The sequence below is a fragment of the Aquarana catesbeiana genome, unplaced genomic scaffold, assembly GCF_042186555.1.
Source record: "Aquarana catesbeiana isolate 2022-GZ unplaced genomic scaffold, ASM4218655v1 unanchor233, whole genome shotgun sequence".
Lineage (NCBI taxonomy): Eukaryota > Metazoa > Chordata > Amphibia > Anura > Ranidae > Aquarana > Aquarana catesbeiana.
This window is the reverse complement of record NW_027362661.1, coordinates 4,500,155-4,520,300: the sequence shown is the minus strand read 5'-3', so window position 1 is coordinate 4,520,300 and position 20,146 is coordinate 4,500,155. Positions and strand designations below refer to the sequence as shown.

At 44.1% G+C, this 20,146-nt stretch overlaps 4 protein-coding genes across 4 annotated transcripts in view; 3 read left to right on the top strand and 1 right to left on the bottom strand.

Annotated features, from left to right (window-relative positions):
• LOC141121823 (uncharacterized) overlaps positions 1-9,458 on the top strand; it is a 49,173-nt gene extending 39,715 nt beyond the window's left edge. Inside the window, exons 12-17 of the mRNA XM_073611539.1 lie at positions 1,303-1,431; positions 1,632-1,766; positions 1,853-2,056; positions 4,215-4,406; positions 4,493-4,616; positions 7,485-9,458. Of these exons, the coding sequence (XP_073467640.1) occupies positions 1,303-1,431; positions 1,632-1,766; positions 1,853-2,056; positions 4,215-4,406; positions 4,493-4,616; positions 7,485-8,647 (1,947 nt within the window). The 3' untranslated portion in view covers positions 8,648-9,458. The remainder of the gene's footprint in view (positions 1-1,302; positions 1,432-1,631; positions 1,767-1,852; positions 2,057-4,214; positions 4,407-4,492; positions 4,617-7,484) is intronic.
• Positions 1-20,146, top strand: part of LOC141121849 (uncharacterized) — a 380,396-nt gene that overhangs the window by 96,098 nt on the left and 264,152 nt on the right. The window lies entirely within an intron of this gene.
• The window catches only part of LOC141121834 (uncharacterized), a 315,649-nt gene that overhangs the window by 256,292 nt on the left and 39,211 nt on the right, over positions 1-20,146 (bottom strand). The window lies entirely within an intron of this gene.
• Positions 10,243-12,006, top strand: LOC141121901 (histone-lysine N-methyltransferase PRDM9-like). Its single transcript, XM_073611657.1, has one exon. The coding sequence runs from the start codon at positions 10,692-10,694 to the stop codon at positions 10,956-10,958; it is 267 nt and encodes an 88-aa protein (XP_073467758.1). The 5' UTR covers positions 10,243-10,691; the 3' UTR covers positions 10,959-12,006.

The following is a 20,146-nucleotide window of genomic DNA, read 5'->3' as shown; positions in this document are numbered from 1 at the left end:
AGGTCCTAGGTTCCATATCCATTCACTGTCCACAGCTTGCCGCCTCAACCTCCAAAACATTTCCAAGACAGGCGACGCCCCTTTCTAACCAATGACACCACAAAGCTTCTAATTCACTCCCTGGTCACCTGTAGCTCTCTACTCATTGGCTTACCCTTACATAGTCCATCCCTCCTTCAGTCCATCATGAATGCTGCTGCCAGACTCATCCACCTTACAAACTGCTCAGTGCCTGCTACCCCTCTCTGCCAATCCCTCCACTGGCTGCCACTCACCCAACAAATTAAATTCAAAATACTAATAATGTACAAAGCCATCCACAACTCAGCATATATCACTAACCTAGTCTCAAAATACCAATCAGATTGTTCTCTTTGTTCCACCCAAGTCCTCCTGCTCTCTAGATCCCTTGTAACCTCCTCCCATGCTCACCTCCAGGACTTTTCCCGAGCCTCTCGTATCCTATGAAACTCCCTACCCCAATCTGTCCGACTATCTCCTACTCTGATTGCTTTTAGACAATCCCTGAAAACTCCTCTCTGCAGAGAAGCCTATCCTGCCCCGACCTAACAACTGTACTTTTATTTTCTCCATCAGCCCATCCCTTATAGTTATTACTTTTTGTATCACTTGACCCTCCCGCCTAGATTATAAGCTCTAATGAGCAGGGCCCTCTGATTCCTCCTGTATTGAATTGCAATTGTACTGCCTGTCCTCATGTAGTAAAGCGCTGTGGAAATTGTTGGCACTGTATAAAGCCTGTATAATAATAATAATAAATGTGTTCCCATGGGAGGCAGTAGTCCTTAAATGCACAGAAACCCTCATATTACCCCCTCACATCCACATCCTATTAGGGCCCTTTCACACTGGGGCGGGGGCGGCGTCGGTGGTAAAGCGCCACTATTATAAGCAGTGCTTTACCGTCGGGGTAATATCGCCCCACTAGCGGCCGAGAAAGGGTTAAATACCACCGCAAAGCGCCTCTGCAGAGGCGCTTTGCCGGCGGTTCTAGCCGCGCTGTCCCATTGATTTCAATGGGCAGGAGCGGTGAAGGAGCGGTATACACTCCGCTCCTTCACCGCTCCAAAGATGCTGCTAGCAGGACTTTTTTTCCCGTCCTGCTAGCGCACCGCTCCAGTGTGAAAGGGCTTTCACACTGGAGACAAAGCAGCAGCACTTTCGGGTCGGTTTGCAGGTGCTATTATTAGCGCAATAGCGCCTGAAAACTGCCTCAGTGTGGAAGGGCCCTAATTCTGTGACCAATACCATCCAAATAATTCTTACTTATATTTTCCAAAGTCATCTGTCTACAAGGAGACCTGTATAGATCAAATGACGGCACCAATGAGGATGGAGGAGGACCGGAGTCACATGACTGAGAAGATACTAAACTTCACCCTGGAGATCATCTACCTGCTGACCGGAGAGGTGAGGAGGATTCTGGGAGGTCACATGACATCACTCTTATCTCTATTAATAAAACACAGACCTGACCAGAGAGGTGAGGAGGATTCTGGGAGGTCACATGACATCACTCTTATCTCTATTAATAAAACACAGACCTGACCGGAGAGGTGAGGAGGATTGTGGGACTCTAACATGATATTCCTATTGGTTTCCCAATGCAGAGATTTCCTCTTGTGAAGTCAGGTGATCATATGACCATCACAGTGCCTCCATGTGACTCCCTAAAACCTGAGAGACACAACATGGAGAAGATTCTAGAAGTCACCAAGAAGATGATGGAGCTGCTGACAGGAGAGGTGAGCGGTGCTGGGAATTCTGGGACATTATCCAGTAACAGACAAGGGATGTGTCTGGATGGTGACTGTATCATTGTGTGTGTCAGGTTCCTATAAGGTGTCAGGATGTCACTGTCTATTTCTCCATGGAGGAGTGGGAGTATTTAGAAGGACACAAGGATCTCTACAAGGACGTCATGATGGACAATCAGCAGAATTTGAGTTTTGTGAAGAATGTAAGGAAGGAATTTCCCCGGAATGAGACGATAATGAACTTCACCCTGGAGATCCTCAGCCTGCTGACTGGAGAGGTGAGTGTAATGAAGGGGTTAAATCTGACTCCGCTGTACACTGGGATGTATTCAGAGTCACTTTAAGTCTTCTGATGTTCTGCTAATCAATAACGACATCCACACAAGTACTATGAATACATGAAGGGTACGTACTCTATGATATTTGGTTATAGCACAAAATAGCGGCATTGGTTATAGAAGATAACAATTTCAGGTTTAGTCCAATCAGTGAGACCCATTATTACCAGCAGGCCACGCCCACTGACCACTTATTCCATGGATGACATTTCCTGGTGGGTCAGTGAGCCTTACTAGTAAAACATTAGTGACTCTATTATATGACTTCTAGAAGGAGCTAAAAATCTGACCACATTGTAATCGCATCACTGGATGGAGATGTCTGTCCTTTGCTGAATCGGGGACATTGTGACCAATCCCTGGAGAATAAATATAGAGCTGACCATAGAGATGAGGGATTATGGGAGAGTCATCCTAAAGAGGAGCTCCAGGCTCCTTCAGAACAAAATAAAAGTCAGAAGCTACAAGTACTGTACATATCCTGTAGCTGCTGACATTTAATATTAGGACACTTTCCTCTCCACCAATCCAGCGGTGTCTTCTCCCGAGTCGATTTTTCAATCAGCTCTCGGGTGCTGCAGCCACAGTCTGGGCTAAGGGAAACCGGCAGTGAAGCCTTGCACCTTCACAGCAGGTTCCCTACTGCGCACGCTGTGCTTTCTGAATGGCTCAGTCGTCGAGGGAGGAGGGGGGCCAAGCTTCAGGCTGAGTTCATCTATCAAAACTAGGTACTCGCTCCTCCCCAAAAGGAGATAAATTTGGCAGGTGGGAGGAGGAGGAGACAAGCATGTGGATCTTCCCCTTTTGGGGGGGCTCCTCTTTAATGCATGGGCACTGCCCAGGGGTCCCTTGATAATTTTGCAATACATCATACCAATATTCCTGAAACAGTCAGTCAAGCTTTTTACTAAGCTGTCCTGGGACAGCCATGTCCCCGGTAGTGTCCTGGAATCTGGTCTGTGGGTACAGCAGCAGCCTGTCACCGGGCCAAATCTACAATCAGAATGACACCTCCCCCACTATTTTCCAGGAGTTAAGGAAGAACCCTGAGGTGAAGCATCATACTATTGTTGTTTGTGTTGGCGGGATGTGTACTGCTCCGATTTCCACTGGCCCTGCTCTCCTATTCATCCCATGTGATCAGGGCAGTTCACATCCCGCCCACATGAGCAGAATCAATAGTAAGATACTCCACCTCGGGGTTCTTCCTTAACCCACAAAGCGCCAAAACTGTGGGGAGGAAGGCACAGGGGTGTATGGGGGGAGAGATATTATTCCAATTGTAGATTTAGCCCAGTGGCAGGCTGCCAGAACAGGTAAGATCTTAGACAGCAGCTTCCCTGTGCTGCTCAGCTACATTGCTGTACCTTATACTGTGCCCTTCCACCACCACCTGTACTGTGCACTCCTGCCACCCAGAGCTGTGCCCTCCCACCCTGACCTGTACTGTGCACTCCTGCCATCCTCCATATTGTGCTCTCTTGCCCTCTGTACTGTGCTCTCCTGGCCCCTGCAATGTGCCCTCCCACCCCGACCTGTACTGTGCACTCCTGCCCCCCGTATTGTACCCTCCTGCCCCTCTGTACTGAGCCTTCTTGTACTGTGCCCTCCTCCTCCTCCCCCGGTACTGTGCCCTCCTGCCCCCTATGCTGGGCCCTTCTGACCCTCCTGCCCTCTGTACTGTGCCCCCCTTCCCCTCTGTACTATGCACTCCTGCTCCCTATACTGTGCCCTCCTGAATTATTCTCTCCTGCCCCTGTACTGCACCCTTATGTACACCATGTACTGCGTCCTCCCGCACCCCCCCTCTGTAATGTGCCCTCATTTTTCCCTATAACTTCCTGCCCCCCCCCTGTACTGTGCCCTTCTACTCCCCTGTGTGGATTAGACTTTGATTTATGGCATGTATTCTCACTGTTTAAAACCTATTATATTGAAAGTACTAAATAATATTCGTTTAATTCTATCAACTATTTATACTTCAATTTTTGAGAGTAGGTGCATAAATTGGGGCTCCAGTACATTACTTTACCCTGAAGACCATGGTGTTGTTAATACCTCCCTGTAGGAGAGTGATATTTATCTTTGTATAACACAGAACTCTACAGTAATAATGAAGAAATCTACTGAAAATGACACAAGAAGGAGATCTCATAATATGAGCACGAGATCCTCGAGAATCCAGAATCCCATCACCATCCCCCCATCTCCATCCCCGATCCCTACAAGACACAACACACAGAAGATTCTAGAAGTCACCAAGAAGATGATGGAGCTGCTGACAGGAGAGGTGAGCGGTGCTGGGAATTCTGGGACATTATCCAGTAACAGACAAGGGATGTGTCTGGATGGTGACTGTATCATTGTGTGTGTCAGGTTCCTATAAGGTGTCAGGATGTCACTGTCTATTTCTCCATGGAGGAGTGGGAGTATTTAGAAGGACACAAGGATCTCTACAAGGACGTCATGATGGACAATCAGCCGCCCCTCACATCACCGGGTAAGACGAGACTTTATTGTAAAGGAGAGAGCAGTACGGAGGCTCCACCTAGATCCCCCATCATCTGATAAACACATAGAAACAATGTATTCAGTCTCAGGAGATGGGAGGCAGCGGTGTGGGACCTCTGCAACTTGTCTCATGTGAACATTTAATCTTCCACTGATTACTGAATACCAATATTATGAGTCCTGACCCTTACACTGTATAATTTATATTGTACATTACATACTCCTGACCCCTGCATTATATGTTGTACATCACATAATTCTGATACTATATAGTCCTATCTGTTGTATCTTATACAATATGTTGTACATTACATACTCCTGACCTCTGCACTATATACTCTATGTTGTACATTACAGCATTCTAATACTATATAGTCCTATCTGTTGTATCTTATACAATATGTTGTACATTACATAGTCCTGACTTCTGCTCTCTCCCCTCTACCCACTGTTATATATAAACATAATATGTATTCTGAAAAATTGGAGAGCAGAGATGGGACTTTAAATGAAGCATGTCATTATAGGTGGAAATGTATATAAATTATATTAATTTGGATTTAATTTGATGTCATTAATCCGTGATTGTTTTAGGCATACACTATTAGAATAAATAGAATACAGGCATCAATAACAATCATAAAAGATTAAATATTTGTATTAACAATCACAATTTTATGCAGACAAATCAAGGCACATACATTGATGCAATTCTTGCAAAACAATATGACGATCTAAAATTACATAAATCACATGATATAAATACAAAAACAGAGTAATAACATTAATTGAATTTTAAGATAAGAATAGGCTTAGCTCGGCACCCTTAGTTAATAACCCAACGCGTTTCTTGCCTTTCTGCCAGTCATCAGGGGTGGGATGCACTTATTTTACTAAAAAGTCAATAAAGGGAAGAATATTACAAATCTGAAACCTACAGAATAGAAGATTTTTTTTTAGAAAAACTACTTGTTTAAAAAGGGACAAATTAGCCCATAAATTTGGGGAAAACTCCAGCACTGGGATTTTTGGTGGTCTGGAACAAACTGTCTCATCCGGGGTTGAAGCATGGTAACATCTACCCCGCCGAAAAATTGGAGAAAGGGTCAGGGGAAACGATAGCCAAGGACCAAACCAGACATTATACCCCCCTGGCAAGTGTATAACGGGCCAAAATCTGTGAGAAACATTTAAACAAAAATTGGGATGTAAATAAAAAATAAATTATGAGGTCAAAAAAGTGAGGATGTCAGACAGAAGGGGATTGTGTGTGTTGGATGAAGAGTGGGCAAAGTGTATGTAGTTGGGGTGTATGTTTGTCAGAATTGAAATTAAACTTAAAATTAAAAAAAGGGGGGGTCAAAGCAGACCCAGAGTGGGGTGTGCAAAAAGATGAAGGGTGTGTGCGTGGAATGTGAGTGAGGAAGAGGGGAATATATCAGTTACCCAAGTGAGGAATGGAGACTGCTGCAGGTGAACCTTTCCCTGTTGAACACCGTGAAGGAATGAACTGCCACTCGGTCCGAGCTAAAGTACCCCCGGACCAGGGCAGATCCCTGCCAGCGTCATGCAGCAAATGAAAGGTGAGAGAAACACCTCTACCACCTGAGGTAATCTAAACCCCAGTGGGTGCCCGACCACCTCCGCTGTGGTGTTTTCATAGAGAAAAACAAACCAAGCTTCCGCCTCGCGGTGTCAAAATGGCGCCGCTAGCGGGGCTTGTTTTAACATGACACCGATGCGCTGAGGCCAAACCCCACCTCCATTGCGGGATTGTGATGGAAGGCAGGGAAGGGACTAAGTGCATCGCAACCCCGGAAGTGAGACTAATAGGTATCCAGTCCCACAGTCTAATAGTGTATGCCTAAAACAATCATGGACAACCCAGACGGGTTAATGACATCAAATTAAATCCAAATTAATATACATTTCCACCTACAATGACATGCTTCATTTAAAGTCCCATCTCCGCTCTCCAATTTTTCTTAATATAACCAGGGATGGAAGCATGCCATTGATACATGAAGGTAGTGACAGGTCACATAATATGTATTCATTTTTTTACACCCATTTCCTACCAGCTGGACATTTTATATCTGATGATTTGATTGGAGCACAGATTCTTACATGTTGATAATAATGTGATAACATCCTCAAACTTTGGGACCTTTAAAGCGGTAGTAAACCCAGCCATAAAACAGTTTAATATCCGGCACGTGCCGGAAATGCAGCACTCCCATTGGTTGTGCTCTCAACCAAACTGTCAAACCATCCAATGGCTGATGTCATAATTGATCACATGTGCAGCATCATGGCAGTTGTAGATTAAACAGAGGCCAAGATGGCAGCTTCCTTGGCTGAAAACAACAGGAGGGTTTACTTACACTTTAAACAGAAAGTGATAATGAGGGAGGAGTCAATAACCCAATGATGGTGGTCTTCAGGATCAGTCCAGTCTTCATCTTGGTTCTTCTCCCCCCATCCTCACTCTCTGACCTCTGGTGGGAATCAGCCCCGCTGTTATTCATGACTAAATCATGGACTAAATAAGGAAGTGCAGGACTTCTTGTGTTGGGAAGATGGCAATGAGTGATAGAGGGGGTGTGGACACTCGTCCTATAATCCCCTCATCACTGTCACTTCTATAAAAGACAGTTCTTGTTGTTTCCTCACTCTCTGACTAAGGTCCATGAATAAAGAAATGAACTGGTAGGAGATCAGAGGACCCATTTACTAGTTACCTTGAGGGGGGAATTGTAAGATCCTCAGAGACAAAGCTGCCTGATGTGGGCGGAGTCCTGGTTTAGGGGAACCAATCTGCTCATGTCTAGTAATAATCTTTTTATTTCTATTTTAGTAGATGGACGGGAGATGAGGAAAACCTCAGAGGATTGTCTAACTTTGTCTCCAGACTGTAAAGTAGAAGATGAGGACATCACACAGTATAGTCCAGGAGAAAACCCGACTACCTCAAATGTCCATCCGGCACCACACAGTGTAGATGGACCATCGTATTCCTCTTATCCTGAGGAACCTCAGACTGTGAGGGATGGTGCCGTCCTTCCAACAGAGAAGAGCTTTTCCTGTACTGAGTGTGGGAAGTGTTTCCGTTTTAAATCTGAACTTAATGTGCATAAAAGATCTCACACAGGGGAGAAGCCGTATTCCTGTCCTGAGTGCAGGAAATGTTTTTCACAGAAGTCCAGTCTTTACACACATCAGAGATTGCACACGGGGGAGAAGCCATATTGCTGTGCTGAGTGCGGGAAATGTTTTTCATTGAAGTCCTATCTTTACACACATCAGAGATCTCACACGGGGGAGAAGCCGTATTCTTGTACTGAGTGCGGGAAGTGTTTTTCACAGAAGTCCAGTCTTTACACACATCAGAGATCTCACACGGGGCAGATGCCATATTCTTGTCCTGAGTGCGGGAAATGTTTTTCACAGAAGTCCAATCTTGAAACACATCAGAGATCTCACACGGGGCAGAATCCGTATTCCTGTCCTGAGTGCGGGAAATGTTTTTCACAGAAATCCAGTCTTTACACACATCAGAGATCTCACACAGGGGAGAAGCCGTATTCCTGTCCTGAGTGCGGAAAATGTTTTTCACGGAAGTCCATTCTTTACACACATCAGAAATCTCACACGGGGGAGAAGCCGTATTCCTGTCTTGAGTGCGGGAAATGTTTTTCAATGAAGTCCAATCTTTACACACATCAGAGATCTCACACAGGGGAGAAGCCGCATTCCTGTCCTGAGTGTGGGAAATGTTTTTCAGAAAAGTCCAATCTTTACACACATCAGAGATCTCACACCGGGGAGAAGCCGTATTCCTGTCCTGAGTGCGGGAAATGTTTTTCAGATAAGTCCTATCTTTACAAACATCAGAGATCTCACACGGGGGAGAAGCCGTATTCCTGTCCTGAGTGCGGGAAAAGTTTTTCACAGATATCCAATCTTTCCAGGCATCAGAGATCTCACACGGGGGAGAAGCCACTTTCCTGTCCTGAGTGAGGGAATTGCTCCTCACTGAAGTCCTGTCTTCCTGTACATCGGGGATCCCACACAACCCTCGAGGTGTATTAGTGCCTTTGAGTGTGGGAAATGCCTTCTATATGAATGTTGCTGGACATCACAGCTCTCATGTGGGGAAGAAGCACACCCTGATATACACCTCAGATATACTCCATGGCTGAACTTCATCATGTAAGAAACAGTTCCAGGGGTGTGGACATTTTGTGAAAAAACTACTTGTCCGAGGGACTAAATCGGGGTCCCAATCTCCTTGTCCCTTATGACAATCTCCTTGTTCCTCATCCACCAGAGAGCTCAGCAGTGGTGTGGGAGTTCATTGAAAACTACAAGCCGACATCGGCAAAGGACAGAACTCTGTGAATGAATGGCACGGCCGCGCTCTTTTCATAAAGTGACAGCCGGTAGGGGGAACTTCTCCCCACACTGCTGTCACACAGAGAGCTCGGATCGCTGAGCCGCTGCAGGAACATGTAACATGTAACATCTTCCTAAAGGGGAATTGATCCTTTAACCCTTTCACTTCCAGAGCTGTTTTTGCATTTTCTGTGCCCACATATTTAATCCCTTCAATGCCGGACACTTTCACCCCCTTCCTGCCCAGTCCAATTTTCATCTTTCAGCACTCTCACACTTTGAATGACAATTGCGCAGTCATGCAACACTGTACCCATATGACATTTTTATCTTTTTTTCCCACAAATAGAGTTTTCTTTTGGTGGTATTTGATCACCACTGGGGTTTTTATTCTTTGTGCTACAGATAAAAAATAAACTGAAAATTTTTAAAAAAACATTTTTTTGTTGTTTCTGTTATAAAATTATGTAAATAACTACGTTTTCTCCTTCACTGATGGGCCCTGATGAGGAGGCACTAATATGCAAGACTGATGGGCAGCACTGATGAGGAGGTACTAACAAGCATCTCTGGTGGGCACTGCTGGGCATCACTGGCGATCATCGCTAATGGGCCTGAACTGATAATCGATGCTGAATATCAGTGCAGATCCCCCTATCAGGAGAGCCGCTGATTGGCTCTCCTCTACACCACACCACCAATCTCCAAGCGGCTTATTCTTCTGGAACATTGTATGGCATCCATTCAGGATAATGGAACCCCTGCCTGGCCGTCATTCTGCTGTAGGCCGGGCGGGAAGGAGTTAAAAAATCATTTTAGGCCTGGAAACTATATAAAACCCCCAAAATATGATATATTTTCTGAAAGCAGACACACTAGAGCAGTGGTCATCAACCCTGTCCTCAGGGCCCACTAACAGGCCAGTTTTTCAAGATACAGTCAGGTCCATAAATATTGGGACAACGACACAATTCTAATCTTTTTGGCTCTATACACCACCACAATGGATTTGAAATGAAACAAACAAGATGTGTTTTAACTGCAGACTTTCAACTTTAATCTGAGGGTATTTACATCCAAATCAGGTGAAAGGTGTAGGAATTACAACAGTTTGTATATGTGCCTCCCACTTTTTAAGGGACCAAAAGTAATGGGACAGATTAACAATCATCCATCAAACTTTCACTTTTTAATACTTGGTTGCAAATCCTTTGCAGTCAATTACAACCTGAAGTCTGGAATGCAAAGACATCACCGGACGTTGGGTTTCATCCCTGGTGATGCTCTGCCAGGCCTCTACTGCAAATGTCTTCAGTTCCTGCTTGTTCTTGGGGCATTTTCCCTTCAGTTTTGTCTTCAGCATGCTCAATCGGATTCAGGTCAGGTGATTGACTTGGCTATTGCATAACATTCCACTTCTTTCCCTTAAAAAACTCTTTGGTTGCTTTCGCAGTATGCTTCGGGTCATTGTCCATCTGCACTGTGAAGAGCCGTCCAATGAGTTCTGAAGCATTTTGCTGAATATGAGCAGATAATATTTCCCGAAACACTTCAGAATTCATCCTGTTGCTTTTGTCAGCAGTCACATCATCAATAAATACAAGATAACCAGTTCCATTGGCAGCCATACATGTCCACGCCATGACACTACCACCACCATGCTTCACTGATGAGGTGGTATCAGACTGTGAGGAACTATGAGGAACCTCAGACTGTGAGGGACGGTGCCATCTTTGCAATACATAGGAGGATTTCCTGTATTGAGTGCGGGAAAAGTTTTTCAAATAAATCCAATCTTTGCAGACATCAGAGATCTCACACGGGGGAGAAGCCGTATTCCTGTCCTGAGTGCGGGAAATGTTTTTCACTGAAGTCCAGTCTTTCCAGACATCAGAGATCTCACACGAGGGAGAAGCCACTTTCCTGTCCTGAGTGAGGGAATTGTTCCTCACTGAAGTCCTGTCTTCCTGTACATCAGGGATCCCACACAACCCTTGAGGTGTATTAGTCCCTTGAGTGCGGGAAATGTCTTCTATATGAATGTTGCTGGACATCACAGCTCTCATGTGGGGAAGAAGCACACCCTGATATACACCTCAGATATACTCCATGGCTGATCTTCATCATGTAAGAAACAGTTCATAAGGAGATCAGAGATCACCAAAGACATGGATGAAGTGTTGTACCGTGTTGGCCATTGATAGCAGTAGAAACAAAAATGTCATTACCTTTCATTGCCTGAGTACATTTTGTGGTGTAAAAACAGATCGAGTCTATTTAAAAAGTAAATAAATAGTTGAATGAATGTGACCAGATTCACCCAGCTGTGAGGAGTATTGGATGTATTTTATCTCATACAGTGATTTCCTTAGCTCTATCTGGTGGCCATAATGCGGTATTGTGCTATTTTTACTGATTGAGGTATTTCATGAAAAATACTGTTTTATGGCCACTAGATGGAGCTGATGATCATAGGAAGTCACTGTATTAAAATATTTGTCAACCCAAAAAAAAAAAAATATATGGCTCCTGCTACTTTAACCGCTTCAGCCCCGGAAGATTTTACCTCCTTCCTGACCAGAGCACTTTTTGCGATTCAGCCCTGTGTTGCTTTAACTGACAATTGCGCGGTTATGCGACGTTGCACCCAAACAAAATTGACGTGCTTTTTTCCCCACAAATAGAGCTTACTTTTGGTGGTATTTGATCACCTCTGCGGTTTTTATTTTTTGCGCTATAAACAAAAAAAGTGACCATTTTGAAAAAAAAGCAATATTTTTTACGTTTTGCTATAATAAATATCCCCCAAAAATATATATATAAAAAAAAAAAAGTTTCCTCAGTTTAGGCCGATACGTATTCTTCTACATATTTTTTGTAAAAAAAATTGCAATAAGCGTTTATTGATTGCTTTGCACGAAAGTTATATCGTCTACAAAATAGGGGATAGTTTTATGGCATTTTTATTATTCATTTTTTTTTTATTAGTAATGGTGGCGATCTGCGATTTTTATCAGGACTGCGACACATCGGACACTTTTGACACTATTTTGGGACCATTGTCATTTATACAGCGATCAGTGCTATAAAAATGCACTGATTACTGTGTAAATGACACTGGCAGGGAAGGGGTTAACCACTATGGGGCGATGAAGGGGTTAAGTGTCTCCTAGGGAGTGATTCTAACTGTGGGAGGGAGGGGCTACTACTCACATGACAGCGATCACTGCCCCCGATGATAGGGAGCAGTAATCTCTGTCATGTCACAAGGCAGAACGGGGAAATGCCTTGTTTACATAGGCTTTTCCCCGTTATGCGCCTCCTTGACATGATCGGCATGAGACCGGCGGACATCGGGTCCCGCGGGCACAGACAAACTGTACGCGGCGCATGCCCCTGCTAGCCCCGCCATTTAAAAGGGACATACAGGTACGCCCATTTGCCCACCGCTGCCATTGCGCCGACCTATATCGGCACAATGGTTGAAGCATTTTTTACAGCACAGTGCTTGTGCTGTGTAATTTGGACCCCTGTAACACCTAAAAAACCTGGCTGATCCTGCCAGTTTCTCCCTTCCCCTATGTAAACTGACTGCGGTAATCATGGCTTCTGAGCCCTGACACCATAGTCAGTTTACATGCCTCCATCATCTGCAGCCTGCTCTCCTGTGTCTGTCTCCTCTGTCCTCCCCCGCCATCTGCGTGTCACCTAGTGACAGTGCCACCCCATGCCCCTCCTGCTGCAGGAATAATCAATATATTTGTATACTATCTGTTTTGTCTCCTAATACGGTGCCCCCGTCTCTGTGTTTTATTTTTAAAACATATCTCCTTTACCATATCTCTCGGCGATCATGTGACCGGCCGTGTCTCCTCTCTCTTTCCTCCTTGCGTCCCGCTGACATCAGCGGGGGGATCTTGGCCCCGCCCTCTGCTTCTGTCAGAGAGGAGACACGGCCGGTCACGTGATCGCTGGGAGCCGCTGTGAGATACGGTAAAGGAGGAATTTTTTTAATAAAACACAGACGGGGGGCACTGTATTAGGAAACAAAACGGATTATGTGAACATAAAAATTGGGTGAACAACCAATTAAAATTATGGTTATAATTTGTAAGGGTGGAATGAATTTTCTATGAGTAGACCCCTTAGTTTCCTCTGTCAGACATGGTTTCATACTAATACCTGAGATCATACTCATACATTTATGATTACAGTGCACACTGAAGGATATAAGGTAAAGTATATGTAAGCCCTCACCTTGTAAAACAACACATTCGGTTTAACTGTCCCCCCTGCCATATAGTGAAATGACGGACAGGCGGGAGCACTCTCGTTCTGGGAGAACGTCGCCCGCGGGGGTGCGCAACTTGGTGATCAGTGGTGTGCCGTGTCCCTGGGACACAACGCATCCCCGATCTCGGTAAAAAGTCTATGATGTAGGCTCTTTACCATGTGATCAGCTGTGTCCAATCACAGTGTAAACAGGAAATGCCAGTTAGCGGCATTCCTCAGTCGGGGACATCTGCACTGACAATCAGGGCACTGATCATCAGTGCAGCCCCAACAGTGCCCATCAGTGCTGCCTGTCGGTGCCCATTAGTGTCAACTTGCTGTGCTGTCATTATCATTGCCCATCAGTGCCGCCTACCAGTGCACACCAGTGAAGGAGAAAAATTTACTTATTTACTACCTTTTATAACAAACTAAGAAAAACTTTTTTCCCCCCAAATGTTCGGTCTTTTTTCGCTCGTTTAGCAAAAATAAAAATAAAAAACCCAGTGGTGATTAAATACCACCAAAAGAAAGCTCTAGCTCTCTCTAAAAAAAAAATATATATATATATATATATAAATATATATATATATATATATATATATATATATATATATATATATATACAAATTGAATTTGGGTACAGCGTTACATGACCGCGCAATTGTCATTCAAAGTGTGAGAGCGCTGAAAATTGGCCTGGGCAGGAAGGGGGGTGACGGTGTTTGGTAGGCAACTGGTTGAAATAGAAATGAAAGGCAAAAGATTTGTGTATAGATATAAAAAAAAAACAATATAAGAACTTTTTTCCCCATTGTTTTGTGATCACATTCCCTTTGTTCTCAGCTGCATAAGAGCTGGAGGAGGAGGAGAAACAGCAGCACACTGGTCTTCCCAGTGAATGGCTGTGCAGGGGGAAGAGGCATGTCAGCACAAGCCTAATCATTGGAGGAGAGCAGGCTGAGTTCCCAGCACAGATAGAGAACTGACCACACTCTGCTCTCAGGCCTAGTGTGGTCAGTTTTTAATAGGAAAGCAGAAGGACTGGCAGGATCACCAGAGATTTCACACAAAGGAAGCAATACAAAGAGAACAGGAGACCTCTTCATACCAGTACATGGTACAGCAGCCACATATCAGGAAGCGGGAATGTTGGCTTTACATATTCTTTACCCAATTCAGCTCCGGAAGATTACATGACCAAGACATGTTTTGCTATTCAGCACTGCGCTACTTTAACTGACACTTGCGCGGTCATGCGACACTCTACAAAAACGACATTTATATCATTTTTTCCACACAAATAGACCTTTCTTTTGGTGGTATTTGATCACAGCTGGGGTTTTTTTAATTGTTATTATATGAAGAAAGAAAGACTGGAAATTTTGAAAAAAAAAAACAACTAAATTTTTACTTTCCGCTATAAAACATCCAACAGAAAAATGTAAAAATCTAATTTCTTCATTAATTTTGGCCAAAATGTATTCTGCTCCATGTCTTTGGTTGAAAAAAATAATCCCAGTAGGTGTAAATTGATTGGTGTGTGTGAAAGTTATGACGTCTACAATCTATGGGATATATTGGAATTTTAATTTATTTTATTATCCTAGTAATGGCGGTGATCAGCGACTTATAGCAGGACTGGGAGGGTGTGGCGGACAATCTGACACTAACTGATGCTGGGGGGGAACTGACATCATTGTGAGATTGTACTAGATTCTGCTCTGATCCCGTATGTGCCGCATGCAGTGCAGGAAATCGTCAATTATGTAATTACCAGACGTGTGTCTGCCAAGAGATGTGATAAGTACCACTCTGATCTTTTTACTCCATCGCATTTAACAATCAATCGTTGTGTTACTTTAACCCCTTCCCTACCGGGCACTTTCACCCCCTTCCTGCCCAGGCCAATTTTCAGCATTCAGCCCTGTCACACTTTGAATGACAATTGTTTTTTTTTTTATACAAATAGTGTCCTTTTGGTGGTTTTTAATTACCACTGGGGAGTTTTTATTTTTTGCTAAACAAACAAAAAAAGACCAAAGATTTTGAAAAAAAACCAAAAAAACATTATTCATAGTTTATTATAAAATTTTGCAAACCGGTAATTTTTTTCCTTCACTGATGTGCACTGATAAGGCTGCGATGATGGACACTAATGAGGCTGCACTGATGGACTCTGATAGGTGTCACTGATAGGCAGAACTGATAGCTAACACTGATGAGGATGCACTGATGGACTCTGACAGGTGTCACTGATAGGCAGAACTGATAGCTAACACTGATGAGGATGTACTGATGGACACTAATGAGACTGCACTAATGGACTCTGATAGGTGTCACTGATAGGCAGAACTGATATCAGTGTTAGCTATCAGTTCTGCCTATCAGTGACACCTATCAGAGTCCATCACTGCAGTCTCATTAGTGTCCATCAGTGCATCCTCATCAGTGTTAGCTGAGGATACACTGATGGGCAGAGATTGACAGCACTGATGGGCACTGTTGGGACTGCCCTAATTATCAGTGTAGATGTCTTAAGATAAGCCGGTTATCGGCTCTCTTTTCACCTCAGGCTGTCAGTATGAGGAAAGAAAATCTGATAACCAGATTGTGTTTACATTGTGATCAGCTGTCATTGGACACAGCTGATCACGTGGTAATGGGCCGCTGTGATTGGCCCTTTACCTCGATCTGTGATCAGCTGAGTCACGATTTTGGGCCCATTTGGAAAGCACAGAACTTTCTGATTAGTGCAGGGAAGTCAGTGAGACATGCAAAAAACCTCATATAGCGGTTATTTGAGGCCCTTCTGAAACTATTGAGAGTCAGAGAGGAACCTATTTTACTGGAGAAGTGATGAAAGAGGTTACACGGCGGCAGGTCGGCTTGTTCCCATGAATCACCGTAGCTGTACGGTGGTCCCTTTAACAGCTACAGCGGGCGGGAGCACCAGTGTGCGTGGCTGGCGGCCGCAATGTCCGCCGTCCACCCACAGAGAGCCAGAGTGGGGATTTGTGAATGTAAACAAACAGATCCCTGTTCTGACAGGCAAGTTCAGAGTGATTGTCTGTTCCTAGTGATTAGGAACAGCGATCTCTCTCTCTCTCTACTCCCAGTCAGTCCCCTCCCCCCACAGTTAGAAACACCTCCCAGGGAACACATTTACCCCTTGATCGCCCCCCTAGTGTTAACTCCTTCCCTGCCGGTGACATTTATACAGTAATCAGTGCATTTTTATCGCACTGATTGCTGTATAAATGTCAATGGTCTCAAAAAAGTGTCTGATCTGTCCGCTGTAATGTCGCAGTCCCACTAAAAATCGCTGATTACTGCCATTACTAGTAAAAAAATAAATAAAAATGCCATAAATCTTTCCCCTATTTTGTAGACGTGATAACTTTTGCGCAAACCAATCAATATACGCTTATTGTGATTTTTTTTTTTTTTTACCACAAATATTTAGAAGAATACATATTGGCCTAAACTGATGAAGAAATTATTTTTTTTACTTTTTTTGGATATTTATTATAGAAAAAAGAAAAAAAATTGTTTTTTTTTTCAAAATTGTCAGTCTATTTTTGTTTATAGCTCTATTTGTGGGAAAAAAAGGACATCAATTTTGTTTGGGTACAGAGTCGCAATTGTCAGTTAAAGCGATGCAGTGCTGTATCGCAAAAAATGGCCTGGTCAGTAAGGGGGAAAAATCTTCAGGTCCTTAAGTGGTTAAAGAACTCCCATTTTTTTCCTCAGTGTTCTTTGTTCCTAACATACAGCAAGCTTTCTATACACCTTATCGTCCACAAAGTAGTGGTAAAGTTAAGAGACCCAATGGAGTTGTGCAAAAATGAAAGCAGATACAGGAAGAATGGGTGGAAGCTTTGCCAATAGCCCTATATTCTGTACGAACTGCCCCTAAAGATCCACATGAGCTGTCCCCCTATAAGATTTTAATTGGATGGCCACCCAAAACAGGACTATGTTTTCCACAATAGTTGCAGACTTCTTACTGTAGTCTAAAATCAAAACAATGTGCCGTGCTGTGTGATGAAATCAAAATCCTTACTGTGCAATATATCATATATCCAATACAAAATATTAATCAATTTAGTGCATAATACATACTTTTCATAAAGTACTGACAGGGATATGACGGGTCTTCCTCAGGGGGATTCTCTGAGGAATCCCCCTGAGGAAGATACGCCATATCCCTGTGTCGACACGCGTTGGGGAGGGGAAAGGATGGTGTAGGAATCAGCTCAACTTTTCACCTGAGTAGCTGCAAAGACTTATACAGACATACTACCTTACTGGTTGTTTTTTAAGCCTTTTGTCTATGATAGAGTGGTGCGCTGTAAGTGAGTGTGAGTACCCTGGATAAAATTTATTTTAATAAATATTGTTTTAGACAATAAAATACCATCTACTGTTATTTTTCATATATGTACCGAGGACAACACCACGGAACAACCTAGGATCCTGTAGAGTCCCTATTATAGAGCCCAGAGGTGGTTCAACTGCAATTTTAGACCAAACTTAACTGTGCGATCACACGCCCTGAGGTGAGCAGAATCACACACGGGGAGCACAAGCTTGATGGTCACTGTGGATAATTTTGGAGCACCATCACAAAGAATTAACTACATTGAAAATTATAAGAGGACTTTATTGATGAATTATGTTTTTTGTACACTTTTTTCCACATATTTAAGGATTTGTTATTATTATTAGCACTTCAGTACTTTATGAAAAGTAAATATTTATTACATATAAAAAAGACATACATAATTCACATTAAAATGGTTTCAATAAACAATATACAAATACTCAAAGGTTTCCCCAAGAGGTATCTGTTGATGGAGTGTTTCTCATAGATTACCAGTCTTCTACTAGTTTCAGGGTACAAACACCGCTTTGTCAGGAGGAGTAATCTTTAAGACAAAAAATCAAATAAAACACAAAAACACATAATGGAAAAATATATAAATGCATAATATAAACAGATAGAGTTCAGCAGTAACATTAGAAAGTTGCTTACCCAACAGGTCAATTGCCAAGTACAAGGCCCAGCTGTTCCTCCCCGCAGCGGACAAGGGATTGTGCGGAATATATCTAGATAGAGGTAAGGGTATATATATATATATATATATATATATATATATATATAAAAAAAGGGGAGTGGGGAGAAGGAAAGAGGGAGAAGGGAAAAGAGGAGGGGGAAAAAAAGTGGGTGGAAAAGAGAACCAGCAGGGGAGGGGAAAATTGGGTGGGATCAAGAGGGGGAAAGAAGAGGGGAGGAAAGGAAGGAAAACCAAGGGGAAGGGAAATGGGGAGGGATGGCAAGGGGGGGAAGGAACGGAAGAGAAAGGAGGGGGGAAGGGGCCACGGATAAGGTGGATGGGCGGTGAAGGGAAGGAAGTGCATATATATCTAGTAATTAGGAGGTATAACCCACCTGTTGAGAGACAAAACTCCTGGGGGGGGAAAGAAAGCATTGCAGGCAGGGGAAGAGAGTACAGGCGACGAGACCACATGCAAAGTAGGGGTATCACAAGAAGTAGTGACTGGATTATGTAGTCGTCCTAGAACACCAGTGGATAATTATAGGCTGGGTGTAAGAGTCCAGGGCTTACTACGCATGCAACAATGGCGCGTTGCCACAAGAGGAAATTCGTGCCAACTGAGCATGCGCCAAAGACGCCTCAGTGCGCCAACCTGCGCAGAAGACTTGATGGAAAAAGGCAGGAAAACGCCCAAGAGACACACAGGAAGTATCGTATTTATCGGCATATAACACGCACTTTTTTCCCCTTAAAATCAGGGGAAAATCGTGGGTGCATGTTATACGCCGATCCCCCGCCGATTGTGAGCCTTTTGGCGGCTCTTGGTGGCTTTTGCCCGCTTTCGGCCATTCTCGGCAGCTCTCGGCCGCTTTCGGCCATTTTCGGCAGCTTTCGGCCATTCTCGGCGGCTCTCACAGTCCTGCGTGAGCCACCGAGAATGGGCGAAAGCGGCCGAGAATGGCCGAAAGCCGACAGGAGAGGCAGAGAGTCGCCGAGGATGGCCGGGAGCGCCCGAGAACGGCGGCGCCATTTTTAAAAGCCAGGGCAAGGCAGATGGACACTGACAAGGCTGCAATGAGGGACACGGCTGTAATCAGGGACAAGGTACAGATGGACACTGACAAGGCTGCAATGGGGACAAGGCTGCTATGGGGGACAATGCTACAGATGGACACAGACAAGGCTGCAATGAGGGACAAGGCTACAGATGGACACTGATGAGGCTACAGATGGACACTGATGAGGCTGCAGATGGACACTGATAAGGCTGCATTGTTGGGCATTTAAATGTAAGTTTTTTTCTTAAACTTCCCTCCTAAAAGTTTTTTTCCTTAAAAATCCCTCCTAAACTTGGGGTGCGTGTTATACGCCGGCGCGTGTTATACGCCGATAAATACGGTAACCTCAACCTGATGGAAAAAGGTGGGAAAATGCCAAGGAGGCGCACAGGAAGTGACCTCAAACTTCCCTATATAAGCCCAGCCCAGACACTGCCAAATTGCTGGATTATCTTCAGTCCCCCCTTGTTCCTGTGCTAGTGTGTGATCTGTCTGAACTTTTGACCTGGAAACCTATTTGACTACTCTTGATTGCTGCTTGCCATTGACCTTGGATTTGTACCTTGACCATTCTACTTTTTTGCCCCTTTTGTACACAGCTGCCAGATTGGAACCGACCCCGGCTTGGATCTCGACCATCCTTCTTCTGATTAACCCTTTTATACTTCGTTGCCAAACTGGACTTGACCTCGGCTCGGATCTTGGACTAAAGCTTGCTTTCACGGTGCTCC